The sequence below is a fragment of the Eubalaena glacialis genome, chromosome 2 (genome assembly GCF_028564815.1).
Source record: "Eubalaena glacialis isolate mEubGla1 chromosome 2, mEubGla1.1.hap2.+ XY, whole genome shotgun sequence".
NCBI classification, from domain to species: domain Eukaryota; kingdom Metazoa; phylum Chordata; class Mammalia; order Artiodactyla; family Balaenidae; genus Eubalaena; species Eubalaena glacialis.
The window spans coordinates 158,101,445-158,119,692 of record NC_083717.1 but is presented as its reverse complement, the minus strand read 5'-3'; the positions used below and the strand labels follow the sequence as shown (position 1 = coordinate 158,119,692).

The 18,248-nt window shown below is 38.4% G+C and overlaps 2 protein-coding genes across 2 annotated transcripts in view; one reads left to right on the top strand and one right to left on the bottom strand.

Annotated features, from left to right (window-relative positions):
- SYNE2 (spectrin repeat containing nuclear envelope protein 2) overlaps nt 1–18,248 on the bottom strand; it is a 318,208-nt gene that overhangs the window by 95,957 nt on the left and 204,003 nt on the right. The window contains exons 58-64 of the mRNA XM_061180891.1: nt 16,819–17,004; nt 14,730–14,852; nt 13,319–13,501; nt 10,855–10,986; nt 6,848–7,045; nt 6,170–6,244; nt 4,805–4,915 (exon numbers count right to left, since the gene is read on the bottom strand). Coding sequence (XP_061036874.1) covers nt 4,805–4,915; nt 6,170–6,244; nt 6,848–7,045; nt 10,855–10,986; nt 13,319–13,501; nt 14,730–14,852; nt 16,819–17,004 — 1,008 coding nt within the window. The remainder of the gene's footprint in view (nt 1–4,804; nt 4,916–6,169; nt 6,245–6,847; nt 7,046–10,854; nt 10,987–13,318; nt 13,502–14,729; nt 14,853–16,818; nt 17,005–18,248) is intronic.
- Nucleotides 1–18,248, top strand: part of ESR2 (estrogen receptor 2) — a 170,977-nt gene that overhangs the window by 151,019 nt on the left and 1,710 nt on the right. The window lies entirely within an intron of this gene.

Sequence of the window (18,248 nt, the reverse complement as noted above, 5' to 3'; positions counted from 1 at the left end):
TAAAATTGGAAAGGTAGGTTGGGATCATGATAAGTCTGGAAGTCAGGCTAAGAAGATGGCATTTTATTCAGCAGATAGTCAGAATCCAGGAAAGACTGGAGCTTAGCATGAACTGTTTTAGGAAAAGCCATCAGTTAATATTGTATAAGACATATAAATGACTAGAGGCTATAAACCCACTTAGAAGGCTACTCTAAAAGTTTAAGGAAGAAGTTAACAATTGCCTGGAATAGGATGAGGACAAAAATAATGGGAGGTGCAGAAGGATGTAAAGACTGAATGAACATCATATGAAAGGTAAGACAAATGAGGTACCTGAGACGACTCTGAAGTTTGTCTCAGACTCTGAGAAAATAGTGGTGCCACTAACAGATACTGAGGAATTAGGAGGAAGAGCAAGCATTGAAGGAAAGTTGGTAAATGGATTTGAAATGAAGAAAATACATTCAAAAAGAGAAATCTATCTGGAGAGTAGAAATGAGGAACAGATTTATGGGAAAAGTCAAGACTAGAGATTTGATTTGGGAATCCCTGACATACAGGTGACTACCAAACCTATGAGAGGAGAAGAAATTGCCATGAGAAAAAACAGAGAAGAAAGAAGAGGACAAAACATTGGGGGAAATGCCTACCATCACAGAGATGGGGCAAGAGAAGGAGATGGAAGAAGGGCTGCAGGTAGACGAGACAAGAAAGTACAGAATTAAGAAAGCCAAAGAAACACTGCATTTCAAGAAGGAAGAGGTGGTTAGTGCTGAACAGATCAAGAAGGATTAGGACTAATAAAAGGGCACTTAATTGATATGCAGAAGTCAACAGCAATTTAAGCATAGCAAGGGACAAAATCTTGATTACAAAAGGGGCCAAGAAAGAGGAGCACCAAAGTAAAGACATTTAGTCATAAATGAAAGAGGAAGCACCATGTAATTGATCTGGAAAGCAGGATCAAGAAATTCAATGGAATTCTATCAAACATTTAGAGAAGAGCTATCAACTGTCCTTCTCAAACTCTTCCAAAATATAGCAGAGGGAGGAACACTCCCAAACTCATTCTACGAGGCCACCATCACCCTGATACCAAAACCAGACAAAAATGTCACAAAAAAAGAAAACTACAGGCCAATATCACTGATGAACACAGATGCAAAAATCCTCAACAAAATACTAGCAAACAGAATCCAACAGCACATTAAAAGGATCATACACCATGATCAAGTGGGGTTTATTCCAGGAATGCAAGGATTCTTCAATATACGCAAATCAATCAATGTGATACACCATATTAACAAATTGAAGAATAAAAACCATATGATCATCTCAATAGATGCAGAAAAAGCTCTTGACAAAATTCAACACCCATTTATGATAAAAACCCTCCAGAAAGTAGGCATAGAGGGAACTTACCTCAACATAATAAACGCCACATATGACAAACCCACAGCCAACATCATCCTCAATGGTGAAAAACTGAAACCATTTCCACTAAGATCAGGAACAAGACAAGGTTGCCCACTCTCACCACTATTATTCAACATAGTTTTGGAAGTTTTAGCCACAGCAATCAGAGAAGAAAAAGAAATAAAAGGAATCCAAATTGGAAAAGAAGAAGTAAAGCTGTCACTCTCTGCAGATGACATGATACTATACATGGAGAATCCTAAAGATGCTACCAGAAAACTACTAGAGCTAATCAATGAATTTGGTAAAGACGCAGGATACAAAATTAATGCACAGAAATCACTTGCATTCCTGTACACTAATGATGAAAAATCTGAAAGTGAAATTAAAGAAACACTCCCATTTACCATTGCAACAAAAAGAATAAAATACCTAGGAATAAACCTACCTAAGGAGACAAAAGACCTGTATGCAGAAAACTATAAGACACTGATGAAAGAAATTAAAGATGATACAAATAGATGGAGAGATATACCATGTTCTTGGATTGGAAGAATCAACATTGTGAAAATGACTCTACTACCCAAAGCAATCTACAGATTCAATGCAATCCCTATCAACTACCACTGGCATTTTTCACAGAACTAGAACAAAAAATTTCACAATTTGTATGGAAAAAGAAAAGACCCCAAATAGCCAAAGCAATCTTGAGAAAGAAAAACGGAGCTGGAGGAATCAGGCTCCCCGACTTCAGACTATACTACAAAGCTACAGTAATCAAGACAGTATGGTACTGGCACAAAAACAGAAATACAGATCAATGGAACAGGATAGAAAGCCCAGAGATAAACCCATGCACCTATGGTCACCTTATTTTTGATAAAGGAGGCAAGAATATACAAGGGAGAAAAGACAGCCTCTTCAATAAGTGGTGCTGGGAAAACTGGACAGCTACATGGAAAAGAATGAAATTAGAACACTTCCTAACACCATACACAACAATAAACTCCCAATGGATTAAAGACCTAAACGTAAGGCTAGACACTCTAAAGCTCATAGAGGAAAACATAGGCAGAACACTCTATGACATAAATCACAGCAAGATCCTTTTTGACCCAGCTCCTAGAGAAATGGAAATAAAAACAAAAATAAACAAATGGGACCTAATGAAACCTAAAAGCTTTCGCACAGCAAAGGAAACCATCAACAAGACGAAAAGACAACCCTCAGAATGGGAGAAAATATTTGCAAATGAAGCAACTGACAAAGGATTAATCTCCAAAATGTATAAGCAGCTCATGCAGCTCAATATCAAAAAAACAAACAACCCAATCCAAAAATGGGCAGAACACCTAAATAGACATTTCTCCAAAGAAGATATACAGATTGCCAACAAACACATGAAAGAATGCTCAACATCATTAATCATTAGAGAAATGCAAATCAAAACTATAATGAGGTATCACCTCACACCAGTCAGAATGGCCATCATCAAAAAATCTAGAAACAATAAATGCTGGAGAGGGTGTGGAGAAAAGGGAACCCTCTTGCACTGTTGTTGGGAATGTAAATTGATACAGCCACTATGGAGAACAGTATGGAGGTTCCTTAAAAAACTAAAAATAGAACTACCATACGACCCAGCAATCCCACTACTTGGCATATACCCTGAGAAAACCATAATTCAAAAGGTGTCATGTACCACAATGTTCATTGCAGCTCTATTTACAATAGCCAGGACATGGAAGCAACCTAAGTGTCCATCGACAGATGAATGGATAAAGAAGATGTGGCACATATATACAATGGAATATTACTCAGCCATAAAAAGAAATGAAATTGAGTTATTTGTAGTGAGGTGGATGGACCTAGAGTCTGTCATACAGAGTGAAGTAAGTCAGAAAGAGAAAAAGAAATACCATATGCTAACACATATATATGGAATCTTAAAAAAAAAAAAAGAAAATGGTCATGAAGAACCTAGGGACAGGACAGGAATAAAGACGCAGACCTACTACAGAATGGACTTGAGGACATGGGGAGGGGGAAGGGTAAGCTGGGACAAAGTGAGCGAGTGGCATGTACATATATACACTACCAAATGTAAAACCGATAGCTAGTGGGAAGCAACCGCATAGCACAGGACATCAGCTCGGTGCTTTGTGACCACCTAGAGGGGTGAGATAGGGAGGGTGGGAGGGAGGGAGATGCAAGAGGGAAGAGATATGGGGATATATGTATATGTATAGCTGATTCACTTTGTTATAAAGCAGAAACTAACACACCATTGTAAAGCAATTATACTCCAATGAAGATGTAAAAAAAAAAAAAAAAAGAAATTCAATGCATTAAAGTAGCATATTGAGCTCAGTACAGGACGTCAAAATGTAGAAGTTAAAGTTCTTGCTTTTCATGAACCTGTGTCAGGTCTATGCATAAAACTGTGATAGGTCATAACGGAGGTTCAAAATGCTATGGGAAATCAAAGGGAAAGAGGCAGGCAGTTTCTTGGAGGAGGCGGAAGTTGAGATGGGCCTTTGTGGATGGGTAGGAAGGAAGTCCACAGGCAGATATGGAGAGAAGGGCACCCCAGGGAGGCAAAGCAGTTTCTGAAGAGATGGTCTGGGCTCTGGGTCCCTCAGCTTGTTTGGAGGGGTAGGGCCATGGGGGAGGGAATTTGTTAGGGAAGGGGAAACTGAATACTTCTTAGGTAGAGAGGAAAGGAAGCTACCAAGAGAAAGAGACTGGAGATGCAGGTACAAGTGTAGCCCCGTGCCAAAGATGAATGAAAGGACTGGCCTGGGAGCTGGGGGAGGGGTCAGCCCTGGTCAGGAGGCAGGCGCGGGAGGTGTATGGATCATAATGATGAAGAGATCTTTCAGGAGCAAGGGAAAAACATCATCTTCACATCAGCATGTAATAATGATTTTCTAAAGTGAGGGCATTTGCCTTCTATTTTGAGAGACTGGAGAAGGTTTAGAAGGTCATAAGGAGCAAAAAGACTTATTAATTTACCTTCCATACTACTTTGTTCAAAAAGAGAATGATGCGGAGACCTCTCACCCCAACTGCTCCCCAAAGAGTGGCATGTTAAATGCTTTAACCACTATGGTAAACCTTTTAGGTGCTCCTTTCAGTTATCTGTTTTGTCAGTTTGGATTTTCACATATGGAGTGTTTCTCAGCAAAATACTCTCCTATTATCACTGAGTGCACAAAAGAAATGCAAGTAATAGGTAAGTACTCAGTTGTCTTTGCTTTGTGCAGAGGTAACACTGAGAAGCTTAAAAAATTTCAACCCACGTAGGTTCCCTCCTGAAGCATTCTTTCAACAAGAAATTCTTTGCTTTGGCTTACTATCCCTGCCCATCCCCTACCCCCAACAAATGTGATATGCCCAGTATTACCTGAACCATCGTTCCAGAGGACGAGGAGGCCCTGTCTTCCTCCACGTCCTTGTCATGTTTCCAGAGTAAAGATGGGGACCCGGAAGATGGCTCTGCTTTCTTATCTCCACTCTGACACAGCAATCAATTGATTAGCAAAGGGAGGTGATTCCCTACCATCATAACAGCATCCTCCTCATCTCTTTTAGATAAGACTCAGCTTACCAGGCAGTATAACTGCAGCCCTTAATTCCACCCATCCCCCTATTTGTCATCGATTTCTTTGGCTAACTACATCACAGGAGTCCAAATGTGGTTGCTCTTCCTAAAGCCTAAAAAATATTCTTGTAAGTTGGGATTCAGCTCACGTCACACAAAGGGGATCTTTAAAAGAGTGCTTTAGGAATTTGATCTGCTTTGGTAAATGTAACCTCAAATGCTATCTTTAAAATAACAGCCTGATGAACATGTATTTTTTGATCGTTGTCAAAGACAAACAATGAATACTATAAACATATCAGTTCAGAGGAAAACACAGGTCTCAAATTAGAACTGCACTGAAGTGCACTCTTTTTTTTGGTCCTGGTACCTCCTCCACTCTCACAATTCTCTCTGCTGTGAAGGGGCATAATCAGATCACAAAGTTGTCTGATGGTCAGAGTGTATAATAAGCCTCACTTCTCCTTGTCCGACCACTCAGCCCCACGTGTCCTAGTGATACACTGAAGGACAACAGGCTGTTCTGTGTGACCGTGGAGCTACTGAACAATCTACAAAACGAGCAGGGAGAATGTCTGGTGGTTACGTGTGAGACATTAAAAACTGTAAATTGCTGCAATTTTCTTCCCTTTCGCACAAGACCCACTATCACTTTAATTCTTAAAGTATGAAATGGAAATTGATATCAGGAAAGACAACTGGTAAAGGTCTCATCCAACCAGCTCTGATGGAGTAATAAGGATTCATAGTAGGGTTAGTTGCTAATACCATTCTTTGTGTCCTTGGCAATGCTGTTTCAGACTTAAAAAAGTAATTCAAATACGGAAAGATAAAGTTCTATAAAGCACACCAGGAGTGCCAACCAAACAGCACAGAAAGTACTCAAAACTCCAGAGAAAGTACTCAGAAGTCAGGATACGACAAAGAGCTTCATCTTCTCCCTTCTGCCAACAAGTGTGTCTGAATTACGTTTATTCCACTCTGGCCTGAAGTAGGTTTAGATGCACTTAAACATTAATAACATAAGACAACTACTTCAATCACCCTTACAAAATACCAGCATTGAATTTAAAAATCCTTACGTTTCCATTCATTTTAAGATCTTCTCATTGACCTTTTAGAGATTACTGTTCTAACAAACTTGAACGAGAAAATCATTTTCCTTACTTCGCTCTTCAGGGAGATTTCTTCCGCCTCTTCCTCGACTGCTGGCAGGAAGAACATGGAGCCCGTTCTGTTCAACTGAAAGGCACAGCACAAAGACTTGCAGCCGGGTTGCCATTCAACGTCACCAGGATCCTGGCCTGGCCGCGTTTTTATGTAGCTGATTTTTTACTTACTTTATCCAAGATGCCCACCCACACAAGGAGCCTCGGGGTCTAGCAACTCTCAGCTCGTCCAGCTGAATATCATGACTCGCTCAAATCTTAGATCTCTTTCATTTGCACTGCCTTCTGTGGCCCCTCGTCAAACAATTCAAGAATGTGATTCATTGATGTGGATTCAGAGTGGGCTTAGAGAGGTGCTGGGCCCGTTTTTGAGTTTGCAATGGGCTGTTTAGTAGGAAGATACTTCAAAGGGTAGATGCCACCCACCTACCCATGGAATTTCATAAGCACCTCCTTAAGTAACTCGGGCATAAGAATTCTGGGTTGAGTCCAGAACAGACACACCCTGAGGATTAATATTCACTAGTGAATAATCTCAGACAGAGTATTTCCACTTTTAAAAATTCCTTTACTATAGGCCATATACATAGATGCCACAGGCCTTCCAGGTGAAAAATACTACCAATTTAAAGCTCTTGTGGAATGTGGGACCAGCATTAACTAATGTCATACCCACCTTCCATTCAGAAGCATCCCTCTCAGCCCCTCCATCCTCGTCTGATGCTCCGGCTGACAGCATTTTCTTATCTGATTCTTGCTGTTTTTGCTGAAAATGCTGGTGAAGTTTTAGTATGGCAGCCTTCAAGTCCACCAACAGGTCTTCTTTTTTCTGGTTCAAGCTCAGAATCTGCTTTTCCGTACCTTCGATTTCTCCCTGTGCAGAAAGAGTGTTTGCATTCCTTTGGGACGTCTGATACCTTTGCCACAGGAGCCTACTTCAATCGGTACAAGGGATGAACATTTTTCTATGCTGTGTGGTTGGCAGAGCCAGGAGCCAGTCCCTGGTACAGTATAGCTCCTCTCCATCTGGACTGTGTTTCTAAATGACCTGGGGTGGGTTTATAAGCTCCCTTATAGGATGCCTTAGCCTCACCTGACACCTTGTCAATCAATCTCTAGGTGTCAAGCGGTGGCTCAGAAATTTGTAACAAGCTCCACAGGTGACTGTGGTGTGCAGCCAGGGATGCCCCACTCCAGTGGCCACAGGACTGACTGACCAGAATCCGCAGGGTCAGGGGCCATAAACCTGCACTTTAACAAGCTTCCAGAAGATTTGTACGCAGACTAATGTTTGGGAACAGCTGAGAGAAAACGAGGCTAGAAATCTCACACTTTTATTATCACTTTTGAAGCCTTCGTTAGTATTACTAAATACATTTACTTTTTTCTCACAGCCCAAGTATCCTAACAAATGGGAATAAATAAGCCAATAAGGGTACTGTGAAGTGTAACTTGTTATGGGAATGATGAACAGATGATTCCAAGCTTTAAAAGATTACTTTAAAATTTTGTATGATTGACACATGGGAATAAAATTTCTTATACATGGTAGAAGTACAGATGCCCACTGTCTGTCTAAAAGGACTACAGAATTATAGAATCCTAGATTTGGAGGAAATATCAGGTGTCGTCTTGTCTGACATCTTCCTCTTTAGCACCCTGAAAGGCATCATTCAAAGTCTGAGCTTTACAGCAAGTGCTGTATCAGAAGACAACCTGCTCCTTTTTAGCAAACCTTTCACACATTGGAATTTTGTCCCTAATGTATTCCTTAACCCCTGAGTCCATTCATTCATTCCTTTCTTCCTTACTTCTTTTTAAAAAATATTTATTTATTTATTTATTATTTATTTGGTTGCGCAGGGTCCTTAGTTTAAGTGGCAGGCTGGCTCCTTAGTTGCGGCTCGCCAGCTCCTTAGTTGTGGCATGAGAACTCTTAGTTGCAGCACACATGTGGGATCCAGTTCCCCAACCAGGGCTCGAACCCGGGCCCCCTGCACTGGGAGCTCGGAGTCTCAACCGCTGTGCCACCAGGGAAGTCCCATTTCTTCCTTATTTCTTTCTTTCCATCCATCCATCCTACAGATATTCATAGAATCATTAATTTTTTTTAGAGACAAAGAAACTCAACATGTCTCCACCTATAAGTGAGAGTTCTGAAGTCCAGAAAAAGAAGGTGATTTTTCCAGGGCTGCAGCTAGTGACAGAGCCTAGACCTGGACTTCTGACACCCAGCCCCCATGGCTCTTGTGCTACTGCACATATTCCGACACCAATACCCCTATTCTGTCTGAAGTTAAACTTCTTGTGATTGCTTTGGGAAATGATAATTAAATCTGAGTTGGCTGTGGTGTGTGTCCCTTTTCAATAAACACTAAATTTCAGAGGTACAGTGCCTCCCAACAGACATAATACTACAGCCATTAGAATAACACTTAGAGAAACAGACTAGTCTGCAGAGCCACTAGCATTATGGAGACAGAGAAGGGCACAGAGCAGCCATTCTCCAAGCGGCATCTGCAGACCCTAGGGGATCCACACTCCAAGAGGTCAAGATCATTTTCATAATAATTCTAAAATGTTACTGGCCTTTCTCACTGTGTTGACATTTTTCTCTGTGTGATGTCGCAAAAGCAATGGTGGGTAAAGCTACTGACACAGTATGAATCAAGGCAGCGATATCAAGTATATTAGTAGTTACTAGATGCTTCACTATCATGAATTTAACTGGAAAAAAAAAGCCAGCTTCACTTAAGAATATCCTTGATAAAGAACATGTATTTTTAATATTCTGTATGACAAAGTGGGAAGCCTGCATAAAGCACTTCTGCTATATACCAAAGTTTAGTGGTGGAGGAATAGCACTCATGTGATTAAGTTTCAAGCTAACCTATCCATATTTTTCTCATAGAATACTATTTTTACTTGAAAAAAAAAGACGGTTGTTAAACTATACATACATAAATACATACATATATATGTAATATATATAAAAAGATTTTTCTGAAGAATAAATGTGAATTTTTTAATATTGGCTACTGAAATGTGTCATCATTTGGAGGATCTACATGACTAGTCAAATAGTATTTTCCAAATGATCAAACATGATGTTATAAAATCATGCATGGTTGGAGATCCATTCCAAGTACAAGACAGACCAATGGATTTTAATGTAAGAGTATGAAAAGTTCACTGACATGGCTTCAAATTCCATTTAACAATGAACCTCTGAGTAATTCTACTTGTTGGAGTTTAGTGTAGTTTCAAAGGATGTCCACAATTATTCAAAAGGGCTATTAAAATATTTCTCTCTTTTCCATGTACATGTCTTTGAGAGGTTAGATTGTCTTTATATACTTCAAAGAAAACGACATACCTCAATAGATTGAATGCAGAAGAAGACGAGAATCTAGCTGTCTCCTAGTAAGCCAGACTAATGAGATTTGCAAAAATGTAAAACATTGTCACTCTTCTCACTACATTTTACATTTCTGAGTTTTAATATAAACACAAGCTCTTTGGGGTCCTTTAATTTTTTTTTTTAATTTTATTTTGTGGACCTCAGAAACACAGAATTAGATTAATCATACTCCCTGCTTCACAACATGTTTTCATCATTGTCCATGCATGGTATGCTCTTTTTTTTTAATAATTTCTTTTTAAAAGAAATTTATTTATTTATTTTTGGTAGCATTGGGTCTTCGTTGCTGCATGCGGGCTTTCTCTAGTTGCGGCGAGTGGGGACTACTCTTCAATGCGTGTGCAGGCTTCTCATTGCGGTGGCTTCTCTTGTTGCACAGCACGAGCTCTAGGCACACGGGCTTCAGTAGTTGTGGCACGTGGGCTCAGTAGTTGTGGCTTGCTGGCTCTAGAGCGCAGGCTCAATAGTTGTGGTGCACGGGCTCAGTTGCTCCGAGGCACGTGGGATCTTCCCGGACCAGGGATGGAACCTGTGTCCCCTGCATTGGCAGGCAGATTCTTAACCACTGCACCACCAGGGAAGTCCCTGGGGTTCTTAAATTTTTTAATGTAAAGGGAAATTTGACACTTTTACAATACTGAATCTTTAATACATTGAGTCTGCCTTATTGAGTCCACCACTTAATAGCTGTGTGTCATCTTGGACCCCTCTGTAATTCACTTCAGACATTAAGAAATTTGCCCTACATCTCACAGCTGGAAAGTGGTGTAACGTGGCTTTGAACACCATAGCAATTGCGTGCCTACATCAACTTGGTGGTAGAGAGTTAACATGCAAACCATCGTAACTGGGTCCACAGGACATTGTTAATTAGGGCATATGGAGAGACTGCTTAGTATACGGAACTCTTTATTACAACAGCATTCAGTCTACTTCTAAAGCCCAGCCTGCCTGACCCCTATGCCAGAAAGCTAGCTGGAAAGCCAGGTTGTCCAGATACCATGTGTTATATCAGCTTCTTTGCTACCAGCCAGAATGCACCAAGTTGAGGCTAAAGACACTTGAAGAGACTTCCATTATGATAATTATATAATAACTTATTTTATGTAATAAGAATGAAAAGTAAATACACACATAAAATACCTTCAGTTGAAAGAGAGAAGTAGGAAATACACTGTATCATCAAAAAGGCTTGGAGACACCAACAGCTTAGAAAGTGATTGTTGAATAAACGGCTGGAAAAATGAATGAAAGAAATATACCTGTACTTGTGGCAGGTTGGCAGCTCGGTCTGGTGACATATGTTCGTGGGAGAATTCAGCTGAATAATTATTTAAGATCTGTTTCAATTTTTCTATTTCTTCATCGCATTCATTTGTCTGTTTTATGACTATCTATAAAATAACCCCCCCCAAAAGAAGATCAATGGGCTACTTCCAATGTCTATCTCCATCACAAACGCCAATCAATTATATCAATACACAACCATACAGATTCCAATAGGAAATGGTAGCCTCAATACAGAGAACAACGTTTGCAAAGCTGGCACCTGACCTTCTTGCTCCACTTAGATGCTAGAGCACCTTGGGTTCAAGTCTAATTAGACATACGTTTGTTCTTAAGTATTCCCAGTCTAACGGGCTTATTCTGGGAAGCATTTTATAGCATGTTAACATAAAGTTGCTAAGTTTATGAAATTACTGATGTGTCACATATGCCATTTTAATACATATTCCTTGTGGGGCTTTCAATACATAGAAAGGTGACAATCCTGATTCAGAATGGAAAGGGCATGTGATTTGAGAAATGATGGGTTTTCCTGGTCCAGACACATCCTCACCTGTTACCCCTTGGGATCTGTGATATACATTTTATGGTAAGAGGTTGAGGTTTGAGAGCAGTCTGAGTTTGCAGATTAAGGCAAAACCAGAACAATACCTGGAATCTAGTGTTAAGGGAATAGCAGAGCTTGAACCTACTACCTGTGTGCTAAATGATATGATCAAAGTGTGATGAAAGATAAAGAAACGGACTTCAAAAGAAAATCTAGATATTTCCTTGTATGCTTCACAATGAAACAAAATGCCTTTTGAAACTACAAAGTTTCTGGCCAACACAGAATTCTTCCTTGTATTTTCTTTAATATTTAACTATAATTTTAGCTGCAGGCTAGAAATGAATAACTATGTTTGCTGCACACACCTGTTCCCCAGCCCTCAGTAATGAGCTACATCCCATTACTCCCCCCAAAAGTAATTTGTCTTATTTTCTACAATGAGAGCACTTACAATTATCTAACATAGAAATGAAAAGAAATGTACCATATTCTAATGATTTTCATTACCACTGGCTTACTTAGCTTTGAAATACCTGAGATGACATCTGATTTCCACTAACACAATAAGATGGAAAATTTTAGCAGCACAGTTTGATATCTAACTTGGCACAAAACCTAATTTCCTCTTCTACTGCCCCCCCTTTCATCTTGTGAAGGAGTCACTTTAAAGCATAGTTAGGACTGTTATTTTCTTTTTCTGACCAGGAGACCAATAAAGCACAAAAAGATTAAAAGTAACAGATCAAATTTTCTTTGTTTTTTTTTTTTTTCTTCTCTTTATATTATTAAAAAAATAGTACATTGAGTGCCAGATCTTTTTTCTCCCTGTGGGTGTTAGGAAATGATGTCAGCTGATCAGTAGCCAGGCCAGAGAGACTACATGAGCTAAGACTCAAACCAGAGATTACAATATCCTCAAATTTTAGGAGAACAAAGTGACCACCAAATGTGAATGAAATTTAAGAGGGAGAAAGAGATAGCAGTTTTCTTCCTATAACCAGGGGATGGATGGGAAGGAGGAAAAATAACCTTTTCTCTTACCCTGACACACCTAATCAAGAAAAGAAGGCAGGAGGGGGTGTCTACCAAGAGGGTTGAAAAGTTTGTGGCTCTTTCAGCAACTTTCTTTTCCTGTAGGAGTGGTTGTTGATATAGGAATACCAACCAAAGTAAAATGTAATTTCTATCTAATGATAATTCCTGACTTGAGACAGGAGATCAATCAAAAGAATTTTAAAAAGCCCTCAGGGAGAGGCTAGAAGATGTCATCAGTTAGAAGGAAGAGACCTCGATATGAAGAATAATACTAGGAGTCTAGAAACTCAAATTCTTTTCTTATCTGTACACAAATTAATCTCAACATAAGTTAACTCTGGTCTTTCAGAAAGTCATCTGACCTTTGGACACTAGTCTCCTAATGTGTAAAAATAAAAATGGCAAAGTGCCTACCCTACTTGTATTATGTTGGTAATAAATTGAAATGATTAATAGGAAAGCAACTGAGAGGTATAAAGAGATTATTGTGGGTCTGTCAGCCTCATGAGACTGCAAATGCACTGTTCAGGTTGAATCTCTTCCCACAGCATTTTACCCATGTAGATCTTCAATAATTAAAGAATGGAATGAAATAGAACAAAACTAGACTTTAATGTCTTCAACCAGAACAAGAATAAGAGCTGAGAAAAATCACTTTAACCTCATTTGAGCAACAAGAGACTCTCTTATATCAAATGCCACCTCCTGGATAATAATACTGGAAGAGACCAAAAATGAATCAACACAGGCAGCATCTTATTGTCATGGGAATTTGACCCAACCACTAAAACAACACCAGCTTTTGCTGAACATTTTCATCCAATAAGTTGGCTGTCATCACAAAAACCACTCACCTTTAATAACTCATTTTGTTCCTGAGTTACATTTTCCAACAGTTTTATATCTTGTAAAAGCTGATTTGTCCGCTGAAACACAGGCAGAGGCTTCATTCCTGTCTGGGGTAACCTCAGTTCCACTTGGTAAGACACGATTTCAGCAATGGTTTTCTTCATGGGATGTATATTTTCCAGTATGACCTTAGATAAACATGGTACACAAGTGAAAAATAAAGGCCACTCCTAACTCTATTCAAAATTAAACTTTAGTCTTTATAGTTTTGAGTTTTAAAACAGTGTCTTAGCTCAGGTTGAAAAGAACTAATATATTACTTGTGATCTGGCAGTTAAATAATGTCTCAGGAAAGAATGCCTGGGGCAAGAGTACCCTCCCAGCATTACATGATGCATTTGGACAACCCTTTCCTTCTTTCTCTCCCTCCCGCCTCTCTCTGTAGAACTGTTATGTGCTTCGTGTGTTGTCACCAGGCAGTAAGCTGTGGAAGGGCAGGTACTGCCTCTTAGTAACTTTCACAGCAACTGCACCCAGCACAGGGCTGCCCACATAATAGACCCTCAAAAAATGCTTATTGAATTGAACGGAACTGTCCTGCCAAATTTCGTAAGCCCCAAAACTACACTTCTATTTTGCTTTAATGACATCTGATCCATAGAAATCTGGATTTACATAATGAATAAATTAGGAGAGAGTATTCACTTTACTAAGTACTTCATATGTATTATTTCATTTAATCTTCACAACCACCCTAGGAGGTAGATATCATAACTTCCCTTTCACAGGTAAGGAAATTGGGTTCACAGAAGTTAGAAGACCCAGGTGAGGGCACACTGTAAGAGGCAGGGTCAGGATTAGAACCCAGGGCTGCCTGAGCCCAAAGCCCATGCTCTTAACTGGTAGGCTGAGGGGTAAGCAACATCTGTATGCTGTTTAGTATGTCCCAGCTCCTGTGCTAGGGGCTCCATATACATTATAATTGTCCAACATAATCACCACAATACCAATGTACAGATATGAAAGCATATCCAAGAAATGTTAACCAATCACTCAAAGGCACACAGCCAGGAAGCAGGGCAGCTGGGGCTGGAACCCAGTTCTTCTGACTTAGAGGCTTAAGTGCTTGGACTATTAAACACCTGGGTTTGACGTGAAGGAAAAATACCAAACCTTGAAGTTTTAGGAAGAAATTAAATGAAAAAATAACCTATAGGAAAATTATAGATACATAGATAGCACTAGAAATATGATTTAAAACATGATATTTATAGTCATTCATATCTATTTCCCAACTTTACTTTGCTCTTACTTTAGCAAGACTAAACACTTTTTATCACATCATATTATTACACATTTTAAAATAGGCATAGTAAGTATTAAGAGAAAATATTTTTAATAATGATCCATGCTTACCTCCCCATGCTTAAGATGCTCTTCAGGTGAAAAATCAAATATTTCTTTTGATAACAGGATAGCTTTGATTTTTGAAACTCTTTTCTCCATTGATTTTACTTCCGTTTCAATGGCAACCACATCCTAGAATTTCAGAAACAGAAAAACACACTTATGCAGTATATGTTATATGTTAATAATCTTTCTAAAACACAATTTACTGCCATTTATTCTATTCTCATATTTAACCAAAATATGTTTGCCACTTATATCTCTTCAAAACTAACCAAGTGCTACACAGATAATGTGGACTGTTTTCAATAAAAATGTTGTTCTGTTAGTAATAGCATACCACAATATAAAGCATTGCTTATACTTACTGAGTTAAAAGATCCTCATGGGGCCAATTTTCAATTATTTATGCTATGAGAACAAAAGTAGTATGCATCTGAACAAATTTTAAGTAAATTCTCAAATATCTACAAACTCTTTCGATTTATCTTTGGAATGTCTTTAAACACTTGAATACAAGTGGGTCAACGCTGAAAAAATTCCCACTATTTTAAGTAAAACGATAAAGTCACCCTTGGGAAACCAACACACAAGGAGCTGGAAAATTGACAGATTTTTGTTGCCAATTCCCTAATAAACTTTTGCCGTGTGGAGAGTCACTAAATTACCTTATAACCTACTCAGATTAATATGAACAACAGATTTATCCAGTGGCTATTCTCCCATCAGTGTCAACTTCTAGAAAGTGGCCAAGAAACTTAAAGTGAAAATGCTGCAATTTGTGCTCTCAAACTTACATATTTATGAATATGTGCTATAAAACCTACATATTGAAGTCCACTCACACTGTAAGAGGGCCTTCAGACCTTTAGAGCTTAATGGAGATAAACTGAAGCAAAAATAATGCAGGAAATAGGAAAAGCTACATAGAAATCATCAAAGGATTTCAAAATAACACAACTTGGAGCCATTCAACATAGGACAAACATAACTTCATATAAGCAAATGAAACAGTAATTATAGTAATTTATCTTCATATTATGAAACATTCAATTACATTGAAATTATTTTCTACACCATACGTTTAAGAAAGTATATAAATGTATACAATGTATTTTATGGTAATTTCCATGAAAAGTTGTAGAAGCATTTAACAATTTTGGAATAAGCTTCAATAACCAAGAATATTTAACAAGTATGATTCTCTGAAGTTACATAAGTGTGGTGCAAGGAATGTAACTGAGAAATAAAAGGTAAATTATTAAGACTAACTGCATCTGCCTTTGCTGTGTGACTCCATCCTTAAATAAATGCCTCACATGTTTCAAGCTAAAATAAATAAAATTATTTAAAAATCCAGTGGCTGGTATACAGCAGCCCCTCAATAAATATTTGCTATTGGTGACTGAAGACTTGGGAAGTTATCTGTTTTAATTCCCTCTTTGCTAATCTGTGCTTTAAAATCAATAATATCGGACTTCCCTGGTGGCGCAGTGGTTAAGAATCTGCCTGCCAATGCAAGGGACACAGGTTCAAGCCCTGGTCCGGGAAGATCCCACATGCCGCAGAGCAACTAAGCCCGCGAGCCACAACTACCAAGCCCGCATACCACAACTACTGAAGCCCACGTGCCACAACTACTGAAGCCCGCATGCCTAGAGCCCGTGCTCCGCAACAAGAGGAGCCACCACAATGAGAAGCCCACGCACCGCAATGAGGAGTAGCCCCCCCAACGCTGCAATTAGAGAAAGCCCGTGCGTAGCAAAGAAGACCCAACACAGCCAAAAATAAATAAATAAATTTATTAATAAAAAATAAAATCAATAATATCTCCTCTCTGACAAAGAGAAAACACTGAGCTTATCTGATCAGGATTCCTCCCTTTAAATAGACCACTTCTGGACTGAGAATGGGGATATGATTTTTTGTTGTAGTTGCACTATAGGGTACAAAGTAAAATGTAATTCAAGAAATAACATAAATGAAAAATGTACCAGATCAATGTGTCTTCATAGAACTGATTAGTAGTATAACTCTAATTTACTAAATGAAATATAAATTTAAAATAAGAAGTCACATCGTTATAGTGCCAACTTACATCAGCCATTTGTTGAATCTGTGGAAGGCTTTCTATGATTTTCTGTCGTAAAGCTACTATTTGATGACTTAACTCTTGTATAGGCTGTGCTAAAGTATCTGTGTCAAAAATTATTGACAAGTCTTCTAGATCCGTGAAAATTGAATGCAAAAGATTGTGCTTCTGTTCTGAATCTTCCAAAGCCATCTAGATAATGGGAAACATGAAAAAAGAGAGAGAAACATCAAGATACTGGAACAAGTTGATTGAAATTATATCAGAAAATTCTATAACTATGTATGGTGACGGATGGTAACTAGACTTAATGTGGGTGATCATTTTCCAATACATACAAATATTGAATCATTCTGTTGTACACCTGAAACTAATAAATGTTGGATGTGAATTATACCTTAACTTAAAAAATTAAATCAGAGAAAATTTGAATTTGTCTCAACATTTCAAACTCCTGTTCATTCCCAATTTCATAATAAAACATTGAACATTCTCTCTTGTCAATGGCAGTACATGACCATAGAATGTCTACCCCATTTTGGTGGGCTTGCAGCAGCTATTTTATACCAAGTAGCCCTGCTCCTCCAGCCATCGTTAACAGAATCAGAAACACCTGACCTATAAGTTCATCCCTCTATAATTTGGAATTAGGGTCAAGAAAGCCATTCATATATGTATAGCTGATTCACTTTGTTATAAAGCAGAAATTAACACACTATTGTAAAACAATTATACTCCAATAAAGATGTTAAAAAAAAAAAGCCATCCAATTGGCTGGACTTGTAATTTTGGGAAATGGGTTTGGCAGAAATAGATAAGTGAAGTGGGGATGGGAAACGAAGAGGCAGTCCTGGTGCCAGTGTCCTCCTTGGCCTTACCATCTGGAGTCACTGACTTCCATGAAACACCCCTATAGCTTGAGTTGACTTGAATAACTTGATAACAAAAGAGCTCTATCTGATAAAACCAAATATAAGTGGAAAACATCCATTTTTAGAATTCCTTAGACATTCTTCCTTAGAATTTTTCTTTTTTTCCTTTAATGATTATAATTATTAACTTTCAAACTTAAGATTTCAAAATATCTCAGCCACCTATTGGAAATATTCAACCTGCTAATGTAGTCTTCAGGTAATCCCATAAAAAATAACTGATATGAAAAAGAACTTTTACTTATGCAACCAGACTTCTAGTCACGAGTCCCCAAAATTAATCAGGTTATTCAGAATTTCATATTGACCTTATTCCAAATCCTAGCAGGAGAAAACCTGAAAGGAAAACAAAACTTAAAACCAATGCTTTTTCCAATAATACTATTTACAATAGCATCAAAAAAACATAAAATACTCAGGAATAAGTTTAACAATTTACATTAAAGAGAAATTAAAGAGGACCAAAATAAATAGAGAGATACATACTGTTCCTGGATGGGAACA